This window comes from Chroicocephalus ridibundus, chromosome 1 (genome assembly GCF_963924245.1).
Source record: "Chroicocephalus ridibundus chromosome 1, bChrRid1.1, whole genome shotgun sequence".
In the NCBI taxonomy this organism is placed as follows: Eukaryota; Metazoa; Chordata; class Aves; order Charadriiformes; family Laridae; genus Chroicocephalus; species Chroicocephalus ridibundus.
Genome location: NC_086284.1, coordinates 40,365,044 through 40,387,956, shown reverse-complemented (window position 1 = coordinate 40,387,956; position 22,913 = coordinate 40,365,044). Strand labels below are relative to the sequence as shown.

The 22,913-nt window shown below is 36.8% G+C and overlaps 1 protein-coding gene across 1 annotated transcript in view; it reads left to right on the top strand.

The window, feature by feature from the left end:
- Positions 1-22,913, top strand: part of DIAPH3 (diaphanous related formin 3) — a 244,406-nt gene that overhangs the window by 157,807 nt on the left and 63,686 nt on the right. Inside the window, exons 25-26 of the mRNA XM_063343720.1 lie at positions 1,442-1,606; positions 7,495-7,630. Coding sequence (XP_063199790.1) covers positions 1,442-1,606; positions 7,495-7,630 — 301 coding nt within the window. The remainder of the gene's footprint in view (positions 1-1,441; positions 1,607-7,494; positions 7,631-22,913) is intronic.

The window sequence follows — 22,913 nt, the reverse complement described above, 5'->3', positions numbered from 1 at the left end:
AGTGAAATTCAAATGGATTGAGACTCTAAACAGAACTAAAAGAAGAGTGCATTGCAAAAACCCTGAAGGGTGAAAGCACTCCTCCAGCAGTAGCTTGTTACTGTGTATTTAAAACAGCATGGTGGACAAAAATAGTATTTGTCTACATTTTAATGCAGTTGATTAAAAATCCTGTGCTGCATAAAATAAAGTGACCATAGTGTATGTATCTGTAGTATGAAGTATATAAATACAGTAAATTCTCTTTTGCAATAGTTGCGGTGAGAAGTTGGGAGCAAAGGTAAAATTATCATTTCTTATCTTTTGTAGTCTTTCCTGCAGCAGGAAAATAATGGAATGTAAATATTTGTTTAGCTACAGTTCCATTAAAGTAAACACCTCATGAAGTTGTCCTACATAAGGAAATGACTACAGACAATATTTCTTTTTTGAGCTTCTTTGACAGACTATATTATCAAAATTCTTGAATAAACACAGGTTTCTTATTTCATTTATGTTATGCAGTATTTTGGTGCTATTTATAAATTGTCTATCTCTTGTAGAAGTAGTTGTATTGTTTTCACCGCTAATTTAGTTAAGTTGTATTGACATTGCAGGTAGCCTTAGAAAAAGCATAAATACCTGATGCAGCCACCAGGAATAGAAATGAGTGCATTGCTGTTGCTATAACAGCATTAAAAACAAAAAAAACACAAAAAATTAAGATAAAGTTTTTAATCTTTCATGTTTTTTACTTTTAAAATCCTGCTGTTTATTAATATTTCTGGTTTTACTCTAATTTTAGTAGGAACTATACTATCTCTTGATATATGAAAGTGTTCAGGTTGGCTATTGGTATCTGTACCTAAATTCCATATAAATTGTAATTTATATATCCAAACCTTTAGAATCATAGAATCATAGAATCATTTAGGTTGCAAAATACCCTTGGGATCATCAAGTCCAACCATCAACTCCACTCTACAAAGTTCTCCCTTACACCATATCCCCTAACACCACATCTAAACGAGTCTTAAACACATCCAGGAATGGTGACGCCACCACCTCCTTGGGCAGCCTGTTCCAGTGTCTGACCACTCTGTCTGTGAAGAATTTTTTCCTAATGTCCAGCTTCAATAAGGAGACAGTGATACTAAATAATCTACATGGGTGCTCAAAGTTAGATTAGTCCCGTACTTTTCATTTCAGGCAAAATTATATGCTAATGTAATAATCTTTAAATTTAAAGTGGCTGAGAAAGTTTGATGAGAACACCCTGGTTGATTCATAGGCCTAATATATACAGTAAATACTAGGAAGCATGTATGACATGGTAGGCATTCTTTTGATACTTCATTTGATGCAAATGAAAAATGTGTGTGAAATACAGATCAATGATAAGTAAAAACTGTGGGTTTGACTGGATTTACCGAGTATTCTTGCAGCCTTAACAGCAGTGCACAGCTTTCTAGTTCATGCCAAAGAAGATTTTCAGAAACTTTCACGGATGCATGAGAACATGGAAAAACTCTATCAGAACGTGATGGGATATTATGCCATTGATCTGAAGAAAGTTTCGGTGGAGGAGTTTTTAACGGACTTAAACAACTTCAGGACAATGTTCATGGTACAACCTGTTTATTTTATGCCTAATGTTTCTTAGAAACTATTTTTGTAATCTTTTAGTCACTGAACAGACTAAAAATAAATTTCTTCCTCCTCAAATGGTATCTGATACTCGTATAGAAATTGTACTTTGCACATCCTACGTTCTTAGGATATTCTAAGGATAATGGAGTTTTGAATTATTATTTGTGGATTATTTCTTTCTGAAAGAATTGAAAATTCCTAATAACACTGAATGTAATTTAAAACTGAGCCTCTTATGTGCATGTATAACCTGAAGGGGAAAAATCTGAAACTCTACCTTTTTTTAAATATAACTACATTTGCTGTTTAAAGGATCCTTGTTATTTACTTAAAAATAAATATTCTGACAATTATTCTATACTTATAATGCATGCTCTTCCCATGTAAAATCCAGACCAAAGATTTTATTTAATTTAATTTTTCATTTGCCTGCAACACTTGATCAGTGTCAAGGTTTGCATCTGTAAGCAGGTTCCCTGCTATGGAAACTCAGAGCTCCTTATCCTGGCTTTAAAAAAATCGCATATTTTCCTCAAACTTGGTCTGTTTCTAAGGACCTGTAATTTTTGTGACAATACATTGTCTGGGCTTTTAGGTTTTATGTATTTTAAATGCTTACTTTCTTCTTTTCCCTTTAAAAAGGATGATCTTTGGGGATAGGGGCTAAAAATGGTTATTTTATTATTATTTTAAATATTTGAATTATATTTGAGAAACAGACATTAGGCTGGTCCAGGTTATTGTTGGGTAGCTCCTTCTGTATAGAGTCCAGAACATAGTTATAATTCAGACTCACTGTTAGTTATTAGAACTTTGCCTTGGAGTCATCTAAAATAGTCATAGATATGGATGTTACCTCTGTCCTTGTACCACAGGGCAACAGCTACATTATGTATACAAACATCTGCACATACTAGCTCGTCATAAAAGCTTAAACTATTTTGGAAATCTAATTTTATTTTCCTTTAGGTATTTTTTGAATCCAAATGCATTTCCATTATGCGTACAAATGCATATTATTATAGGGCGTTTTTTGTTTTTTGTTTGTTTGTTTTGTTTGAGGTGTTGGGTTTTTTTGTAATTCTATCAAAATATGATTTAAGAGTTTTAACAAAAGAGCTTTCTGAAGACTGAGGTAGAAATTTCTCACCAGGGTATTTCTTTATATATTTAGAGTTGATTATATTTGACTATAAACAAACAGTCTTAGCAAACTTCAGGAAAATCAGATGTTCTCCAAAATATTGCAGATTCTTTTACCGTTGTCCATGTCATTCCTGTGAAACGGTGATTAACTTGATGATATACTTCAGAATACATACTCAAGACTGGTATATCCCTTAACTTAAAATAACCAAGCAACTTCGGGAAAGCTGATGGCTATATAAGTTCAAAATACTTTTATAGAGCTCTTTTTTAGGATTAGTGAGCATCGCTATCTCATTGATTTATAACTATGTTCAGATTTAGTAAAGTTAGGGGTGCAGGGAGAGTTTGTTGATTTTGTGTGGAGGTTGTGGTTGGTTTTGATTATTATTTTTTAAGTTTTCTTTGCAAAACTAGGTTTTTCTCTTAGATTCAAAACACTTGGCTGGTAAGCAACTCTTTCTCAATGAAGAAATAGAGTAAAAAAAAGGCAGGTCCCCAATGGTGTGTGAATTTATTAATTTGGATAACTTGGAAAAGCTGACTCATGTCGCATCTGGCTACCTATGATTACATAGATTGCCTTCCTGGCTACACTCCTGCAGGAATGTTATCTGAGCACGAGCTTTGTGACAAAGTCTGGAGCAGTGATCCAACTCATGCCTATTGAGCTGTAGAAGGATTCGATTAGTCATTTACCATCTACTCCTCATTGCAGCCTGACACTTATTACAACACATTTATTTAAGGTGCTTGCATGTTTCCCAGTCTTGTTTGGTTTTACTTGGTCAGTTGCTTTTTTAAATGATTTCAGACGTGTCTGAGGGTGTGGATAGGGAAAAATACTTCTTTCGTAGATATTGAGAAAGGGTTAGAAATTCCTGTGTCCATCTATTTTGAGGAAAGGACTTGAAATGGAACCTATATTTAGCAAACATATTGGAACATGCGAAGATTACCAAGCCTCTGCTACTTCAGAGTTTTAACAGCTAAAAACCTAGAAGACAGTCTTCAATCAGAATAATTTTGTTTGGCAAATCACGTATGCCAGATTTTTCAACATGGGCATTGATTATGTTTTCTTAACTTGATCAATGCCTAATTAGAAACTCAGGAGCCTGATTTCAAATTTGCTAAATATTATGAAATAGTTGTATTACTTTAATTTCTGATGTTTAAACAACATCTCCCCTTTAAATGCTGTAGAATAAGAATTCTAAATGCTTAGGTGTATCTTGAATTGGAGACTCGAAGAAGTGGCTGTGCTTTACCTTAATTTCCCCATATTTCTTTTCTGTGTCTGTAAAATTAGCACTGATACTAACCCCTGCTTCACAGCAGTGTTATAAAGATAGATTAATTAATGCTTCGAAACAGTTAGATATTATTGATGAGCATGATGGAAGAAACCTTGAGGAAAATTAATAATTCCGTCTTGCAGAGCACAGTTTGAAGGCTATATGAAAAAGGTGTGTAGATAAGGCATGAAACCACTTATCATTCACTGACACTAAACAAAATATTGTGTACCTGCTTAGTTTTGAGACATTTTGGAAAAGATTTTTGAGATGCCCAGCATGAGACTCCTGAGGTCTGATTTTCAGAATTGTTTAGCATTGGTCTTGAGTACTGACAGAAACTGAAGATGCTTGGCATCCTAGAAAACATAGCTCAAAAGGCTTTTAAATTTAGTGCTGAAAAATCATTAGATTCTTAAAAAGTCCGAAATTAAAAGACTACTTAAGTCACCAGTAGGTGTGGGAAAGTGAAGTTCAGTCATCCTTGTTATCAAGCAAAGTTGATAATTTACATCCAGTTCTTACCTACTTACAATGCTTTTTTTGTTCTCAATTAATGAAAAGGTTTAAATCATTTAAAAAAACGTGTTTAAATCTGGAGCCATAGACTTTCAGGTCCATAGCCAACTTTGGACTGCACTTTGTGTGTGTGTGTAGTATTTGGCAGCTGTGACAGCTATTATTCACACTCTTTGAGCACCAAATCTAGAGCACAGTTAGTTGGCCAGATCCGAAAAGTGGGTGAAGCACCTTACCTTCAGTGCTTTAACTCCCAAAGCTAAATTCCGGGTACAGTCAGTGGGACATCTTAGGTATCGGACATCTCTGTTAACCTCCTTCTGTGCTTTCACAGCATCAGAGGTACTGCTAACAGGCTCATTCCCTTCCTTGGAAGGATAGCTTTCTGAAATAAGATGAAGCAATTGTAGTATTTCCTGTTCTTGCGTTTGTCTAACAGTTAGAATTTTCCTGCAGTTGTAGGAGGGGGAGGGAAGAGGCCTTGCGTCAACAACTCTTATGTCCAAGACAGTATGCTAATCACAGGACTATAGAAACCCCCTGCTCCCGTCGACTCTAGGTTGCTTTGCAGCAGAGACATGACTTAAAGAACCAGAAGAGCAGCCAAGAGTTTGTTATCTAGACTCTAGAGTATTTTTCTTTAATATTATGCAAATACTCAAATAAAAATTGGAAACAATCCTTGAGAGCACAAGAGAGAACCCAAGAATGCTGCCATCTCAGAAACTCTAGGCCTTGGCATGGTATGGAAAAGGCATATACTTTGGTAATTCTTCTGAAAGTTAACTTTACATACTGTGCCGTATGCTAAATGCACTGCTGCTTGTATATAGCAGATGTGGTCAGAGCATGTCTAATTTTTTAGGCCTTTTGAGCAAGGAAGTGTTAAGACATTTAATCGTTGAAATGCAAACTGTGAGAGATAAACATGTCCTCGACTTAGTCAAGTTTGTGACAATCCTTGGTATAAGCATTTGGCAGAACTTTAGACACCTATGTTTTGTGTTGAAACCACACAGAACATGTAGGATGGGATTTGACTCTAGGGCAGAGGCCTCTAAATATTGGTGTCTGTATGTGAGCTTAAGTGTCCAATCTCATGTTCTAGTCAAGGGAGATGCATACTTGGTAAAGCTAATGGAATCTGGAGAGGTTGCTAGCTGAAGTCTCAAAGCAGACTTAAATGGTATCCATTGGTATTCACAGAAGTGCCTTAAATGGTATCCAAGATATCATCAGCCTAAAATTTTTAAGTTATGACACAAAACTTATGGAAGGCCAGTGTCCTGCTAGAGAAAGGCAGGTGTGATACTGCAAAGCATCCAATTTACACTGGATGTGAAGGTGTGAGCTACTAAATCGACTGCAGTTCATCAGTGTGATTAGGAAGAAATAGAAGAGAAGAGCAGATAGGAATACATTTGGATGACTGCAGTCTGAGGCTGAGTCCTACTAATATTATTTGGTGGGAAAAAGTAGATGCAAAGTAGAAATTTCCTTGGTCGCTCTGTTAGGAAAGTGTGCAGTTTCTGCCAAAATTATATTTGTGCTCAAGTCCCATTTGAGTTTTGCCCAGCAGTTTATTTTACAGAATATCCAGTCTGAAAATCAGCAAATAATTTGTTAAAATTAATTCAGTACGGAATTTCAGTGTTTCGCAGTAGGCTTCTCCCCTGGTATCAAGAAAATTGATAGAGGTTACTCTGGAGAGGACACTGTGGAAGTACAGTTTTGCTTTCCATTTCATTGTCATTTTCATGATTGAAAACTTATTCTTCTTTAGTTATCAAAGACAGGTATTTCCTCATAAGATTTATGTGATTTTTTTTTTACTTTTTTTTTTTTACTTCCTTTGGTCACTATCTATTGCAGTGATGCTACACAAACAAATACTTGCCTGTGCAAATATTGCTGTACTCCACATTCACCTGTGCTTTATAGTATTCTTCAGTCCTTTCTTACACTTTTTTCCTGAGTGCAGGCCAGACATTTTCCCTCTAAAAACAACGAGAGACATTAATTAACTCTGCGAATGTGCAGCCTCTGCCTCAGATCTTTTGAAGATGTTAGCCACTTTGCAAGAGGGGATACTCTGATCTATTGCGGAAGATGAGATTTAGTGTGTAAGTGCGTTCTGAAAAGAAGAGGTGCATGGCACTTTACATTTAATGCAGGCCACAGCAGAGCACTGAAAATTTACTGGTGTACATAGCTAGCACTAAAAATGATGAAAAGGTAATCCTATAATAGCTTAGTTAAAAAATTATCAAATCTGACACTTTATTTTTGCTTAATGTCTGAATATGCAAAATAATGATTTAAAAACTCTGGAACTCATAGTTCTGGTTTCGCTTCATCGGAAGCTTTGGAGTACTTATTTATAATTCAAAATAAACAATGTTGTATGGATATTAACCAGAAGACAAGAATTTATAAACCAAGTGAATTAATGCATATGTGGATAAGAATAAGAAAAATGCACAGCTAAGTCACCCAGGCAGCCTTGTTTTGCTTGGTATAGTGGTAGCGTGAGAAAGAATAAATGTTGAAACTATCCTAGAAATACAAATAGTAACATACTTAAAGCTTTGTAAAACCAGGTGGTTTATATATTTTGAGGTTTTCCTACATTAATGTGTGTATTCTTAAGCTGTATTTCTTGCTGAATTTATAATCCCCATTTGGGGCAAATTAGTATGCTTTTAATGTATTTATTCTGAATTTGCTTACTCTTCTGAATAAAAGGTACTAAATATGGAATGTCAAGTGTTTATTTGGCTTGATAAATTAAGATTAGGAGATGAGATTTTAAAGCTTTTTTCTTTGTTTTGAAGATCCAGCTTTGCTTTTGCTAAGACTTCGGTTTTAATGGAACTTTATATTACCTTTTTTTTTCCCACAGCAAGCAGTAAAGGAGAACATGAGAAGAAGGGAAGCAGAAGAAAAACAGAGGCGTGCTAAAATAGCCAAGGAGAAAGCAGAAAAAGAAAAACAAGAGAGGCAACAAAAGAAAAAGTGCTTGTTAGAAATGAAGACAGGTAAGTAGCATAGAAAATGCATTTTATCTTATGTTTTACCAGAAATAAAGCTGTTATTTTTTCATTATCTGAATGTGCTAATCAGAAAAGACAGAATAAATGAATGACTTTCACCAATTAAAGTTTACAGCAAAGAGGTTCTTAAATTTTGAATTACCTTAATAGGTAATAGTTACCTTAATAGGTAATAATTACCTTGATAGGTAATTTGGCTTCTCTAATTACCTGTTTTCCTCAAGCTACTTTAGAACTCGTCATGCTTCTTTGTATTTTTCTATTGGAACATATTGAACCTTGTGTGACCAAGTGAAAGTTCAGTTATGCTCAGAACCCCTTATGTTACCTGAGAACAGACATTTTCCAAATCACAAAACCATTTTCTTTTATCTAAGGTTACATATTAATTTTTGTTCTTTTATGAGAATAAGCCCTTCTTTAAGTATGTCAATTGTTATTTCAATAGGTCCCCATTGAAACACCTTAAATGAAACCTCAGCCATGCATTTTTAAAGTGACTCATTTATGCTCATTGTCTTTTGTACCAAAAGAGTCGGTAGACACTGTGAGTTCTCTGTTAGTAAAAAAGATGTCTGATGATCCTCCATACTGCTATATTTTATCCCAGACTGAGCTTCTGGAATCCTTCAGAATGATACATGACTTACTGTGTAAATTATAGTGAGCTACTCTCATTTTTTTTCTGCGCAGATCTTGTTAAACAGTTCCCCACTCAAAACCTGGTCGGCACCTTTGGCATAAATGATTATCTGTCTCTTCCACGTTTCACTAATAGCCAGAGTAGGTGTGTTTAGTTTCAGAGATTCTTCAAACCAAAAGTCTTTGATTTATTTTCATAAGAGCATTCGTGTCTTGAGGTGTGAGACTGAAGCTTTCTCTTAAGACGGGAAACCAGGCGGCTGCCCTTTGAACGCAGAATTTCTAATTCTTTAGAAGCAAATTCAAGACATGATCAGAAAACTACCAGTGACAATCTTTAAAGACAGAGGAGGCTGAAGAAGACTAGGAAAGGGTAAAACTGGTGTCTCTATTCACGCACGATAGGAAGTGTTTCAAAAGAGGTTAGATATTCTTCTCTCAGACATGTTGTATGTATGACGGATAGTGCTTTGGATGGAAAATTGATAGTCTTTCAGGGAAAATTAAAGCTCCTCTCAAGCCCTATTCTTCATAATGTCATGTTCAAGCTTTCTGGAATACAGGTGCCAATGTTAAGGACTTCTGAGTCATATACCCACATGTGTATGTAGGCCTCTGGTAGTTAAACCTACTGCTTCAGCTAATGTAGCTGGGAGCTATGTACCTGTCATCTGCAGGTCAGCAGCTTTGTCTCTGTCATGGTTTCCGCTGGGATAGAGATAACTATTTTGCTAGCTGCTGGTATAGTGCTGTGTTTTGGAGTTGGGATGAGAAATGCTTTTGCTAGTGCACTGGTGTTTTTAGTTGCTGCTAGGCAGTCAAGGCCTTTTCTGCTTCTCACATCGCCCCACCAGTGAGCAGGCTGGGAGTGCACAAGAAGTTGAGAGGGGGCACAGCCAGGACAGCTGACCCCAACTGACCAAAGGGATATTCCATATCGTGTGATGTCATGCTCAGCATAGAAAGCTGAGGGAAGGAGGAGGATGGGGGAGGACCCTCAGAGTTATGGCATTTGTCGTCCCAAGTAACTGTTACATGTGATGGAGCTCTGCCTTCCTGGAGGTGGCTGAACGCCTGCCTGCAGGTGGGATGTAGTGAATTAACTTCTTGTTTTGCTTTGCTTGCGTGTGCAGCTTTTGCTTGACCTATTAAATTGTCTTTATCTCAACCCATGAGGTTTTTTTTCCTCACTTCTACTCATCTGATTCTCTCCTTCATCTGAACTGGGGGGAATAAGCAAGCAACTGCGTGGTTCTAGTTGCCAGCTGGGGTTAAACCTTGCCAGTCTCTTAGTAGCTTTTTTATTTTATTTATTGAAATATGTAAGTGTACATAAAGAGGTTTCTTGCTCTTGTTAGCAGCCACTTAAGGTTCCAAGTGGAATGACTGATCTAAACAACAGCAGGTAGGAAAAGATAATGTTAGGATCACCTGAAACTATAAATGTCTCAAGTTTGATATTCACTAAATTGGACACTGATGATTTGTGTTTTGTTCTTCTTAGCTCCTTGTGAGGTTTCTTGTGCTTGTTTTGCAACATCATTTTAAAGTCTATTAGAAAACCCAAATTCTGGCAGTGGAAAGCACCTCTGATAGATTTGTTTGTCAGGAAGGACAGCAACAACAATACGAAAAATTGGGGGTTTTTATTTTAGTTTAGTTTAGCAGTCTTATCAAAACTTTTTACTAATTGAAGAGGCATAATGTTGCTCTGATTCTGATGGAAGAGTAACATACACATTCAAAAATATTTTTTTTCCCCTCTTTTTTTTTTTTCTAGTTCATTGAAAAGCTGACTTCTCATTAAGAATCTGTAAATCAGTCACAAAATGTTTACATCTGACCTGCTGACAAATTTCTAACCAGGTCCTCCCTCTGTCAAAATACCAAAACACTCTTACCTGGAGTGGAGTAACTGATTTTTGCTCCATATCATTTCTTTATATGATCAGATGTTGGGTTTGTAGGAACATTAGTTCAATTATTGCTTGAATGAAGTAGCTAAAAACTCATTCGTGTCACCATACTAGAAAATATTTTCTGGGATTCAAACAGGTGCATACTTGAAGAACAGAAAAATATACAGTATTTGTACTAACTGGTTCTTTGAGATTTTTTTTCTTGTCAGTGAAGAGATAACAGTGTACTCTGCATCTTCACTCTACATTTTTCAGTGACACTGCTTTTTAACCGAAAATGACCAGAGGGATGCCTGTCTATCACTGTGCTGTATGCTACTTACAGTTTCTAAACTGTTTCTCTTAAGCTTGAAAAAAAACAACCAAAAAAAAGCCCAACCAAAAAACTCCAAAACAAGCAACCCGACTTTACTGGACTGACAATCGTTAATGGCACTGGTTGTGCTAATAACTTATTCTTATGCATTATTTGTCATTAACACTACAAATTAGCTCTTACTATCAATCACTACCGCAACATATTCAAAGCAGTCAGTCCTTAATATCTGTGTCCTAAATTTGATGTGAATCTTACCATTTTATAAGATGGTTTAGTTTCTAGACAGTTCCTGACCCTCTTGTCTATCCCTAGATTACGCGATGCAAAGTCCTTCAAGGGGTGTTAATTCCCCAGGTCACAGCAGTGCTTTCAAATGGATTTTTTTTCCTTTGCTCAACTGCTGCTTCTATTCTTAATGTAAAACCAGTTTTTTTGTGCTGTTTTTCGGTGACCATTAATTGGCCATTAGTGACTTGTTTACGGTTCCGAAGCTTCTGCTTTCAGCCTGTGTCCATAATGTTCAAGACCTGAGCTGCTATCCAATGCTTAAACAGGATTTATATTATCATTCTAAGCTTGTTTTATTAACCACTGGTCTCATTTACAACACAGACATTTAACCTGTCCTAGATTCTCCTTTGTTCTTGAAGTCCTTTTCTTTGTATTTCTTTGGCTTTCATCTGCTTTTGGAAGTTATTTGAAGACTAGGGGGTTGTTGCCTACAGTGCCACTTTCTGCTGCATAAGGTGGATTCATTTCTTCTTGTAAAAGTGACCTACATAATGCTGCAAAATTTTTAGTGTTTCAGGGGGTATTGCTGACTTTTTTTGCAGTCACAAAACCCTAAGATCTTAAAGAAATATGTACAAGACCATAGCTTTTATGAATATCTACCAAATAAGTGAGTCGAGCCAGTAAATTCTGTACAGCACACTAGGACTATATCATACTGGGTTTGCCTAGCACTATACAGATGTATTAAAACAAAAGGAAAATGATGCCGAATTAAAGGTAACTCCTGATTTTTTTTTAACTTAAACTACTTTGGCGGGAGAAGGAAATCTTTCCGGGTGAATACAATAATTTCATCACTAGTAACTGACATTTACTGCAAACGCGAGATCTGAGGTGGTCCTACAGTATACCAGCCTTCTCACAAACTGTAATAGCCTTCCTTAGCCTATGTTGTACCTTTGATGTATAGACAGTTTAACCATCTAGATCACAGCTTACTCTCTGTCATCCATACCTCTGCATCAGACTGCCTTTGAAATACTGTTACACCAAGTTCAGTGTTGATACGGTCATTTTCTAAAATTAGATAAATATGTACAGTGTTTTATAAATCTTTATAAAGTTTTCAGTTTGATATTTTTGTATATTTCAGATATAAATAATTGTATCAATGTTTTGTAGGTTGTAAAATATGTGTAGTGTTTTATGAATATGTAGTACAGCAACTTTTTAGAAAAAGTTAGCATTTTATGTAGGCTTTATAGTGAAAATTTGAAACTCTGCTAAAAAACCCATAGATTTTTGTTATTTACATGGAGTCATTTGACTTACTCTCTTGCAAGTATTTTTTTGAGATTCGGACCTGAAGCCAATGTCAGATTTAGATCTCTCTAAATTGTAATTTGCTAAAATTCTCAATCTCTACTTTACATCTTAGTGACGTTTTTGTGTCCTAATGATCACAGCTCCAATGGTTCACACATACAAAATGATGAGAGTCTTAAGTTTACATAATAAAAATATCAGCTCCATATTTTGCTTTCAGCTCCATCCTAACTTGAAAAGTATGTGGAATTAATTAAAAATTTTGCATGTCTAAGCACTGACTGATCTTTGGTATTTTGAAATTTATGATAATAAAATCTGTCCTCTAAATACTCTCTGGGATACAAAATTATATTCATCGTGAGATGCTTTGTCAATAAGATTGCTTTGCTTGTTTCTATGAAGCCAGTTCGAACTATCACATACTATCGTTCCTAAGGTAAATAACCAGTGGAAGGGGATCTTTATGTAAATGCCACTTGTCTGCATACTATTAACATTCAGATACATACTTTCTCATGCTGTTCAGATTCTCAGTAGAAAACACACCAATCAATTATTTTGATCTTATCACAGTGTAAAGAATTCTATAACCGTGATAACACCGGCTAAATTTATTGTAATATAATTGAGAACTCCATCATTGTGGCATCTTCATTGTGTCTTACTTTGAATACTATTTAAGTAACAAGCCACTTTCATCAGTGGTTGTTTACAAAGGCTGCCCTTTCTTACGTAGAAGCAGTGAAGTGATGCCGAAATGGTGTCTTAAACATCTGATTTCCAATTGAGAACATTAGTTTGTTTTCAATTGTGTTACTCAGTTTCACTTTCATCATAACTAACTAGTTTTAAATCCATGTTCCAGTTCATTTAGACAGTTATGACCTTATTTACAGTCAATTTTGCAGCATTTATGTTTTCAGAGGTTTTATATTGTTTATCTGGTTTTGGAAGAAAACATGCACGTCTCACAAACTTGCTAAGAGTGTTTTAGGTTTTGGTTCTTCAGACATTTACTACTTTATTACTCTTTGCTAAGTTTTGCAATATGAATATTTTCTTTAGCTCTGGAGTGTTCCGCAAAACAAAAGGACACCATGGATCCCAGCACTAACAGTTTTAAACAATGAAAGTAGTAAATGTAATTAGGCAGTTAAAATACAGATTCCAACAGATAAAATGCTTGCCTTAGAAATAAATTAAAAAATCCCCAAACTACTTATATTAGTAGGTACTGTCAAAGACCCTGTTTTCCCTGCCTAGCTCAAGTTCATAAGGCCTCCATTTTATTAATTTCTTCTCACTGGGAGAGGAGAATCTTAATAGTATTCCTTTCCTCTGAGGGCATTAAAGGACGGCACATGTCGCAGATTATAAAAATCTGCTTATGTTCCATTACAACAGAGGTGAACATCAGTAGTTTCTAACATATGTTGATAATTTGTTGTTTCAAAATATCTGCTGGGCTACTTTCCTGAAAAACACAGGCTTTCGACGATATTTCTAGATTTTGGGCATTTAGGTATATGTTTTGTGCAACTAAATTTACTGTGAAGGGGTCGAAAGATCTGATAATACTATACATGAAAAAATCCTGAGGGTATAATATTACTATCCAGCAACTGTTTTGTGTAAGGGCTCTCTTCTCTAGGGAGTTTGCCCTTTTGGAATTTCAAGTGCTCTGTTCAGCTTGGTTCTTCCCTGGTGCTTATTATTCTTTCCAGTTGTCCCATGACTGCCTTCGCTTATGCTCAAACTGGACTCTCTTCACCAAGAGGATTCCTGAGGTCACTTTTTGTTATTTAACTTTATTCTTAAGGCTCACTTTTATTATGAGGTCAGTGGGGAATAAATCTGTTCTGTAACTGTGAGGAGCGTAACTTCTTGCTCTTACGGTAAATAACAATGAGCTGAAAGAACTGTGGGACCTTATAGAGTTGCCTACTCAGTACATGCTCATGTTAATACTTAGTGGGCAGTTGACAGTACACTCATAACAAGCTTGGAGAGTAGATCTAATTTTGCTTTATGCCTGTTAAAAAAAAAAACAAAACAGAGGTCCTATATACGAGGAATGAGTTGTGACAGACATTGACCACAAATCCACTGGAAAGATGTCACCTGATATGTCACTAAGTATGGAGGTTATTTTTCAGATGCAATTGTATTGTTTTGACAGTAAAGTATAAATCTGGGTAAAGTACTCAGAACAGATGTTTTCCTCGAGAATAATTGTCACATTTGTACTTGAACATGATACAAAAGATGATAAAATACAGGTATGCTCAATTTAAAAAAAAAATCTAGCCTGAAAAACAACGTGTGATACATCTGCAGAAGCCACAGCAAAAGCTGAGACAGAGCAAAACCTCATCAAGTCTCACATCTTCAGGGAATTAGGTGCTTTTAGTGCAAAAAAAGTAGAACTTATCTGAATGTATATTAATTAAAACCCAACAGCTAATAGTCACAAGTCATGTTCTAACAAGATCTCAAAGGTGCTAAATCTTCTGAAGCATGGAGGTGTAGTTCATGCACTTGTTGGCAACCCTGGGCTCAGAATGCAGCAGCTGCTATTCGTTTGTACTAAGCAGTAGCTCCAAAAGAACAAGAGGTTTAGTAGAAACAATTATTTTTCTTTCTGAAAATTTTACTTAGAAGTGGAACCTTTGGAGATAGTAGCTGAAAGACATTTGTGAAACTGAAGTTTACACAAAGCCCCTAAAAAAATAAATAGCAGCTGTATTTGGGAGAGATGGAAATAGTCTAAGAGAACTGTTGAAAAAATTAAGGGTCATTAATGTCTGTAGATAAATATTCTCATAAGACTTGTCATTTATGTTATAGCGGTAAAATTTCTAAACAAATGTGAAGAGAATGCTGCAAACTTAAAATGGCATTACCATGAAAAATAATTTAATCTGTGGAGCCATCTTTGGGATTAAGAGCTCTAACATTTATGCAGATAGTAGGTTTTGATTTGAGTAAGCATTTCCTACTCCAAATACTACCTCGCATCTCCTCCATAAGGAGCAGACATCAGAGTCCTCTTTAAACTCTCACTCTGGCTATGTGTAAATGCTTTTATTCTTTCTGTTTTTTCTGAATCATCAAAAGTTTCTTCTCTCAAGTTGCAGAGGAGGGGAGGAATAAATATCCTTCCCAAAGCATCGGAGGGTATGCTTTATTTTTACTTTCCTTAGTCCAAAGCTGTAAAAGAGCCAAGAACCTCCTCTGTCATTGTTGGAAAGCTAGCAGAAGAGAAGGTCATGTCTCTGACTCTTCCTTCAAACTGAGTCTGCTGCTGCTTCTATTTCTCTGCTGTTCACTATGACGCTTATCTTCACTCGACAATACCTCAGTGGTTGTACAGAAGTACAGTTTTGTTACTGCATACCAAAATATTCTTGCTCTGAAGCTTGCTGACAGAAGTTACTTGATTCCTCTGGCAGCTTTTATCCATTGAAAGCTATTAAATGCAAATACAAAGTCTTTGAATCACAAACTGCTGGAGACCAAGAGACCATTCTAGAAATGTCACTACATATTTATCCTGTCCTTTGTATAGAAGTTTGCTGTTGGCTACAAATGCACAGAGGATGAAGGGGTAGGTGGACCATTGATCTGATCCTCCTGGGTATTCTTCTGCATTTATAGCCACACAAACAAAAAGGGTCTTGCCCACCCAAAGCTGTCTGGTAGCGTTCCTTTGACTAAGCTCAGTCATGTAATCCAGTCGGAACTCTCTCACTTGAAGAGTGAGAAATTATATAACTTTTAAATTCCCTTCAGCCCCAAATCTCTGTAGCACAGCTTTCAGTATGAGTGATCGTTGTGTATATTTTCTGATTTATCGGTTGTTTATAGATTTGAATGGAAATAGTAATGGCTTTCCTTGTGCTCAATGAACTCCTTCGGAGGTACATGGTAACCAAGAGACAAGATGTTCATACACACCCACATGCCTATATTATATTCAGGTACATATATTCTTATAAGAAGCTACATTCAGTTAAGAATGCTACTAGAGTGGTTCTAACTGCTTTCTAATTGAAATTGTGATTAATATGTCTCAATAATAGATGATTATTTTTCCCCCCTCCGTGAAACAACACTAATGGAAATACCAGGGTTTTGCTAGTCTGAAAAGCAGATTGGTTGCATTCTTGTCAGTGTCATTGGAGTTGGAGCTGTGATGTGTAAAGAAAACAGAAAAATCATTAACAGGAAAACTTGTTGACTGACTGCTTCATATGTAGCTGACGATTCTCACTATTAGCTGTCCTATCAAATCTTAATTTTAGCTGTCCTATCAAATCTTAATTTTAGATAGCAGTGTGTAAGGTTCATCTGTTTTAGTTATGAGTGATTAAATATAAATTACTAAAACTTAGTATTCTGCTTAGTTTAGCAGTTTTATTTTTCCACTAAAAGCAGAGTATCCCTAGTTAATAGAAAAAGGTTTATAAGAAGATTGTATCTTTAAACTGGCTTTTTAAAAATATTATTAGGTAATGCAATATGTGATATGTTACCAGAATATCCTGTATTGTTGAGCTGGTGAGTGAATGTGTACACAGATAAATCATTTCATTTTCAGACTGTTCAGACTGTTTCATGTTTCAGACTGTTACTGTTTCTGTGCACTTAGTGGAAAGGTAACCTCTTTTTTATTGTAGTTATGTTTAGAGTTTCCATTGGAGATGGACAACCTATTCTACTGTTTGATCACTCTTAAAACAAAACACACAAAAAAACATCTTACGTTTGAATGCAATTCGCTGGAATTCGGTTTGTGCTCATTGTCTCCTATTCTGTCTCTGGGCTCCTCTGAGATGAGTCCGTAAAGATCAGTCATCTTTACACCCCATGCCATTTATATACATTGATAAGATATCCCTGAGCCTTCTCTTCTCTAGGCTGAACGATCCCAGCGCTCTCCGCATGTCCTTGTGAGAGACATGGTCCAGTCCCTTCGTCATCTTCATGGCCCTTGACTGAGTTTGCTTGGGTATCGTCCTGGTTTGAGTCTGTTTGTCTCCCCCTTGTGCCAGGGAGCCCAGACCTGGACCCAGCACTGCAGATGTGTCTCACCAGTGCTGAGTAGAGGGGAAGGATGACCTCTCTTGACCTGCTGGCAGTGCTTTTATTTCGTTGTCTTTGTCATAAAGGCACAATGCTGACTTATGGTCATTATGGTCACCAGAATTCCTTTTTTTTAAAAAACAACAAACAAACAAACAAACAAACAAACAAACAAAAAAATACCATAAAACTGTTCTCCAGCCAGTTGGCTCCCACCTGTGCTGATGTATGGGGTTATGCCTCACCACATGCAGGTCTTTTCTTAGATTTCATTAAGATTCTTGTCTGCCCATTTCTCCAACTTGTCAAGGTCTGAATGGCAGCAGAACCATTGTTCAGGGTGCACTCTATCCCATCATCCAGGTCACGAAGGAAGATGTTACAAATATTGGCCCCGGTACTAAGTTCTGGGGTACACCACTTCAAAGGCTTGGCATTCTGTTTATTCTTCTATAAGTCTAATTTACCTCAAGAAAACTTTTCGGGGATCTTTCTCAAAAAAGCTTGCTCTGGCAAACTCTTTACTGGGTCTGGAATCAATATAAATGATCCTGGATAATTTCTGCGGAAAGTGAGTTTACAGTGGCCTTTCCTGTTGTCACAGACAGAAGGGGATTTATAGACTCACGATGAACATCAGAAATTTGTACATTTTTATTACAAAGTTCAATACTAAGATGATTTCACTGTCAATCACATTACTTAAATGGGAAATTATGGTCCAGTTGAGATGCAGAATTAGGTACCTGAAGTATTTTTGTATCTCTGTAGTACCGATCGACCTTTAAAACCACAGTTTACCTTTTGGTTTTTATGGTATGAGTTATCTTAGGAAGCTAAATTGTTGTAGTTGCTAACCTTAATTTCAACAACTGATTTGAAAGGGACACCTGTCTTTCAGAGTTCGCGAAAGATGGATGCTTGGTTTGTGTTTCACTTGTTTGGGCTCTTTGTAACTTGGGGCACGCTTTCATACATGTGCTCAGAGCAAAATCTATCTACTTCTGTACCATAAAAGCACTTTATGACAACTCAGTGATGGAAGAATTTCAGCAAGAGCAAACAAGATGACATGAAACCCACTCTCCTCAGCTAGAAGATTTATTGAATATGGGTGCATCAGTCATTAGGGGAAGTCATACCTTTTTTTAGTACACTTGCCTAGGGCTCTGAAGCGCTAGCAAAGGCTTACTACTTTGTGTTGGGCATCAGTAAGAAATGTAGCTCTTCTGAGTCTGGATGAGACTGTTCGTGTGATTCCTGTGAGGTATATACATGTGTTTTGCTTTCGGGAAGGGCTGGTATGTCTCTTTTGCCTGAAATCACCGCTGAGGAAAGACAAGTGAATAGTGATATTTCTGGCCAAAGTTGGATTTAACACTTTTTAGATCTAAATGGAACTGTCCTTTCAGCCAGTCCATCCGGGGCACACTTGGCAACTATTTCTGTTTTGCATCTGTACATTGGAAATTTTCTTTTCGTCACTAATGTAACAAGATTACATGGGAGGTGTCCCTGCCTATGGCAGGGGGGTTGGAACAAGAGGATCTTCAAGGTCCCTTCCAACCCAAACCATTCTGTGATTCTATAAGGTTCTTGCAAGAGTTGATGAGGGTCAAAGGAACCCCTGTGTTCTCTACAAGTCACAGCTCTAGTTCTTGCACCATTCCTGAAACTCAAACTGATAGCCATGTATTCCTTCACTCACTAATGAAGATTATCTGATTGGTGCTATGGCTTTTACCAGAAAAAGTTCAAAGCCTCATAGCAACTTCAAGTTAAAGTCTGTATGTGCTGTGCATTTTTTGGACAAAGATACGCTTAACATCCACTCACAATTTCTTTGTAAGATTGAATCTGAATTTCATTGGAGTGAGGAGTCTGGGTTTAGGCAGTCACATTGTTACTTCCCCTCTCTGGACATTAGGTTTGCTTTGTATTTTTACATTGAGAATATAAGAGCCTTCAGAAAGTCTCCTGACCTGTTCGTATATCAGGCTGAGAGGTCTAGAAGTTGTTCTGTGTCAGTACTATGAATACTTCACATAATCTCACTGCCTGAGACTCTGAGACTGAAAAGACAGAACGACTTCCAAAACACTGGAGCTCACTCTTGCATTGATGGCTTAAATTATCTTCCTCTCTGTGCTCTGCTGTTCTGCTCACTGGAGCAGAAGTCATTCAACACTATACTATTGCTAAAGCTTTCCTCTTTCAACGTTGTTTGGAGAATGGTCCTTCAGTTTTTACTCAGATGGAGACCTTCAGTCAGTCAAGCATCTTTGGAGGCTGTACTGTTCACAATCAGTCATTATACAAACAGACATACAGGACTTTTAATTTATTTATTACATTTATTTATTAAATTAAAAGATGTATCTTGAAAGTAAAGATACAACATTAACAAAATTAAAAGATGCATTTTTTTTTTCTTCTTCGCCTTGTGTGAATAGTCTGGAAAAATCTCTGCTGTCATTGTCCTAAGCGTGGTATTCACTTGCCCCAGAAATTTTTGTACATTAAGGCACAAGACATGGTGTAGCTAAATGTGGAAGAAGGCTGTGAAGGGATTACATTTCACTTGATCAAAAACTGGGTACGGTATATCTGACCTGAATTATACACTGAGCTGAAGGGAAAAAAGCAATTTGTATCCTAGTCAAACAAGAATAAAAGAAGTGTTCATTCTGGTAATTACTGAATTGTGAGATCAGGACTTAATTATTCAGACAAGAAAAACAAATCCAGTAGCTTCAGCACTCCAAGGGTTTTTTTGTAATTGTATAAAAGCTTGAGTGCTGCCATGGAGTTACTTCGAAGATGATATAAAGATAATTAAAGTCTTCGCTAATTCAGATAACTTGATAAGTAGCCCTTGAGTTTTTGCACCCTTTTCTTTCTGTTACAGCTATGAAATATTAAGGTCTGTTTTTAATTTATACATTTGTTCAAAGGGTGCAGTTTTAATTTCAGATGAGGCTTAGTATTCAGCGGTTGGCTCTAGGAGCTGATCCTTTCTGTTACTTGCAGTGTAACAAAAAGCTGTATGTAATTGCAATGTCACAAATAGATCCCAGTGGAAAATGACAGTCAAAGTCCCTGTAGATAAATTTCTTAAGTGTACAGACTGATTAGGCAACATCAACAGAAACCATGCTAAAGAATTCTTGGTTTGCTTTTTCTGAAGCTCCTTAGTCTTGCCTTCATAAAAACAAAACAAAACAAAACATCAAAAAAAACCAAACAAACAAAAAAACCAACCAAAAACAAAACCAGATTTTTTTGAAAAGAGTAGCTGAAGCTTTGATTCCTTGAAAGAGGAAATGGACATTTTTTTATTTTTTTTTTTCTGGTAAAGTGAACTTCTGGAGTCCTGGTGTTGAGTGTGGTGTTTTAGTTTATATTGGACTGATGCAGGGGAACCGTAAAAATGAATCATTTTTCATCAAAAGTAGTCTTGTTGTACCACTCATTTTAATACCATATTGCTAATGATATTTGTGATTCTGTCATGTCAGTGGACTACTGCTCTTGGAATTATGGTATATATCATGTGTTCTTTAATAAGTACATAAAATGCAGGAGTCATTACTAACTGCAGTATCTGTTTCTATCATCATAAGACATATTAAAGTTGTACTGTGAAGCTTATGATACTCAGGGCACAAAAGAAGAAGGGTTTCTAATATTCTTAACATTTTTAAAGACGTAATTAATGAAATTAGGTAGTTTATATCTGACTTGGCACTGAAATGTCAAGGGCAAAACTTACCAGCTATTTTGGCAAGTTTACTTCTGCTTTAGATGGTATTTAAAAGAGAGTTGTATGAGTTTTAAATACTTTTTAATATCATACCTAATTAAATTTCCTATTCTGCTGTTGAAGGAAAAGAGATCATTTAGATCATAAAAAGGTATATTTCTCCAAGGAATTATTGTGGGCTATGTAGCTATCTGCAAACCAACTGGAATTACTACTTCTAGGATGTCAAAAGATTGATACACTTGACTAATTAGGAAGCCAGTTGGGACTGGTGACAGCACTCTGCAGCAGCTTGTGAAAGCTGATTTAAAGGTCCCATAGGAAGCGTTAATATTGAACAATATTTGCGACTGTTATACTATCACTGTAGCAATGTTGTATGCAGTTCTCCCTGGGCAATTTAAAAGACTTCTAAAATACTGCGTGGTACACTTCCATTTCTTAAACCTTCCATCATAGAGACTTGGACAATATATAGATAGGGTGGATACTAATATCTGTGTAGCTTCGTAGAAGGTACCACAGTCAGCTGTTGGCGTAGGCATCAAAAAACAGAATTTGGATCCTACCTTAAGGTGTAGAAGTTTGAAAAACAGGCTTTGTAGCATATTTCTGCGTACATAGATTGTAACTATGAATGTTTTTGTTTGCAGTGGTTAACTTTTTTCAATACATCCTTGCACACAGGAAAGCTGCTAGAGGAGATTTTTAATTCAAGTTTCTATATACTCTTATTTATTCTTCTGTTAACTGTTTTGCATATCAATGGAAGCACTAATCTATAATCCAGTTTGTGACTACAGTGTATTTCAGATAAGTATGAAAAACAGATAGTACCCATAAATGTGCTACAGCTATGCTACAAAAAGCTGTGGTTTTGCAGTATTCCTGTGCCATTATTTAAAATCTTTTTTTTATTTATTTGATGGGTCTTTTTATAGTATAGCAGATTATGCACCAAGAATTTTTCTGCTGAAAACTATTAAGTTTTTGAAATAACTATGAAAGCTATAATAGTCTTGGATAGGCTTAAAAGGAAAGATTGTGATTAATGTGATTAAAAGGAACGGGTTGTGATTAATGGAGCAGGGTCGAGTTGGAGGCCTGTAACTAGTGGTGTCCCCCAGGGGTCAATACTTGGACCAGTATTGTTTAACATATTCATCAATGACCTGGACGAGGGGACAGAGTGTATCCTCAGCAAGTTCACTGATGATACCAAGCTGGGAGGGGTGGCTGACACCCCAGAGGGCCATGCTGCCATCCAGCATGACCTGGACAGGCTGGAGAGCTGGGCAGAGAAGAACCTAATGAGGTTCAACAAAAGCAAGTGTAGGGTCCTGCACCTGGGGAGGAAGAATGTCAGGCACCAGTATAGGTTAGGGGCGGACCTGCTGGAAAGCAGCTCTGGAGAAAAGGATCTGGGGATCTTGGTAGACAGTAAGTTATCGATGAGCCAACAATGTGCCCTTGTCGCCAAGAAGGCCAACGGAATTCTGGGCTGCATAGGGAAGAGTGTGGCCAGCAGGTCAAGGGAGGTCATTCTCCCCCTCTACTCTGCACTGGTGAGGCCACAACTGGAATACTGTGTCCAGTTCTGGGCTCCCCAGTTCAAGAGAGACAGGGAACTGCTGGAGAGAGTCCAGCGTAGGGCAACAAAGACGACTGAGGGACTGGAGCATCTCCCTTATGAGGAAAGGCTGAGAGAGCTGGGACTCTTTAGCCTGGAGAAGAGAAGGCTGAGGGGGAGACCTTGTTAATGTTTACAAGTATCTAAAGGGTGGGTTTAAGGAGGATGGAGCCAGATTCTTTTCAGTGGTTCCCAGTAACAGGGCGAGGGGTAACGGGCACAAGCTGGAACATAGGAAGTTCCAATCAAATATAAGAAAAAACTTCTTTACGGTGAGGGTGACAGAGCACTGGAACAGGCTGCCCAGGGAGGTTGTGGAGTCCCCTTCTCTGGAGACTTTCAAGACC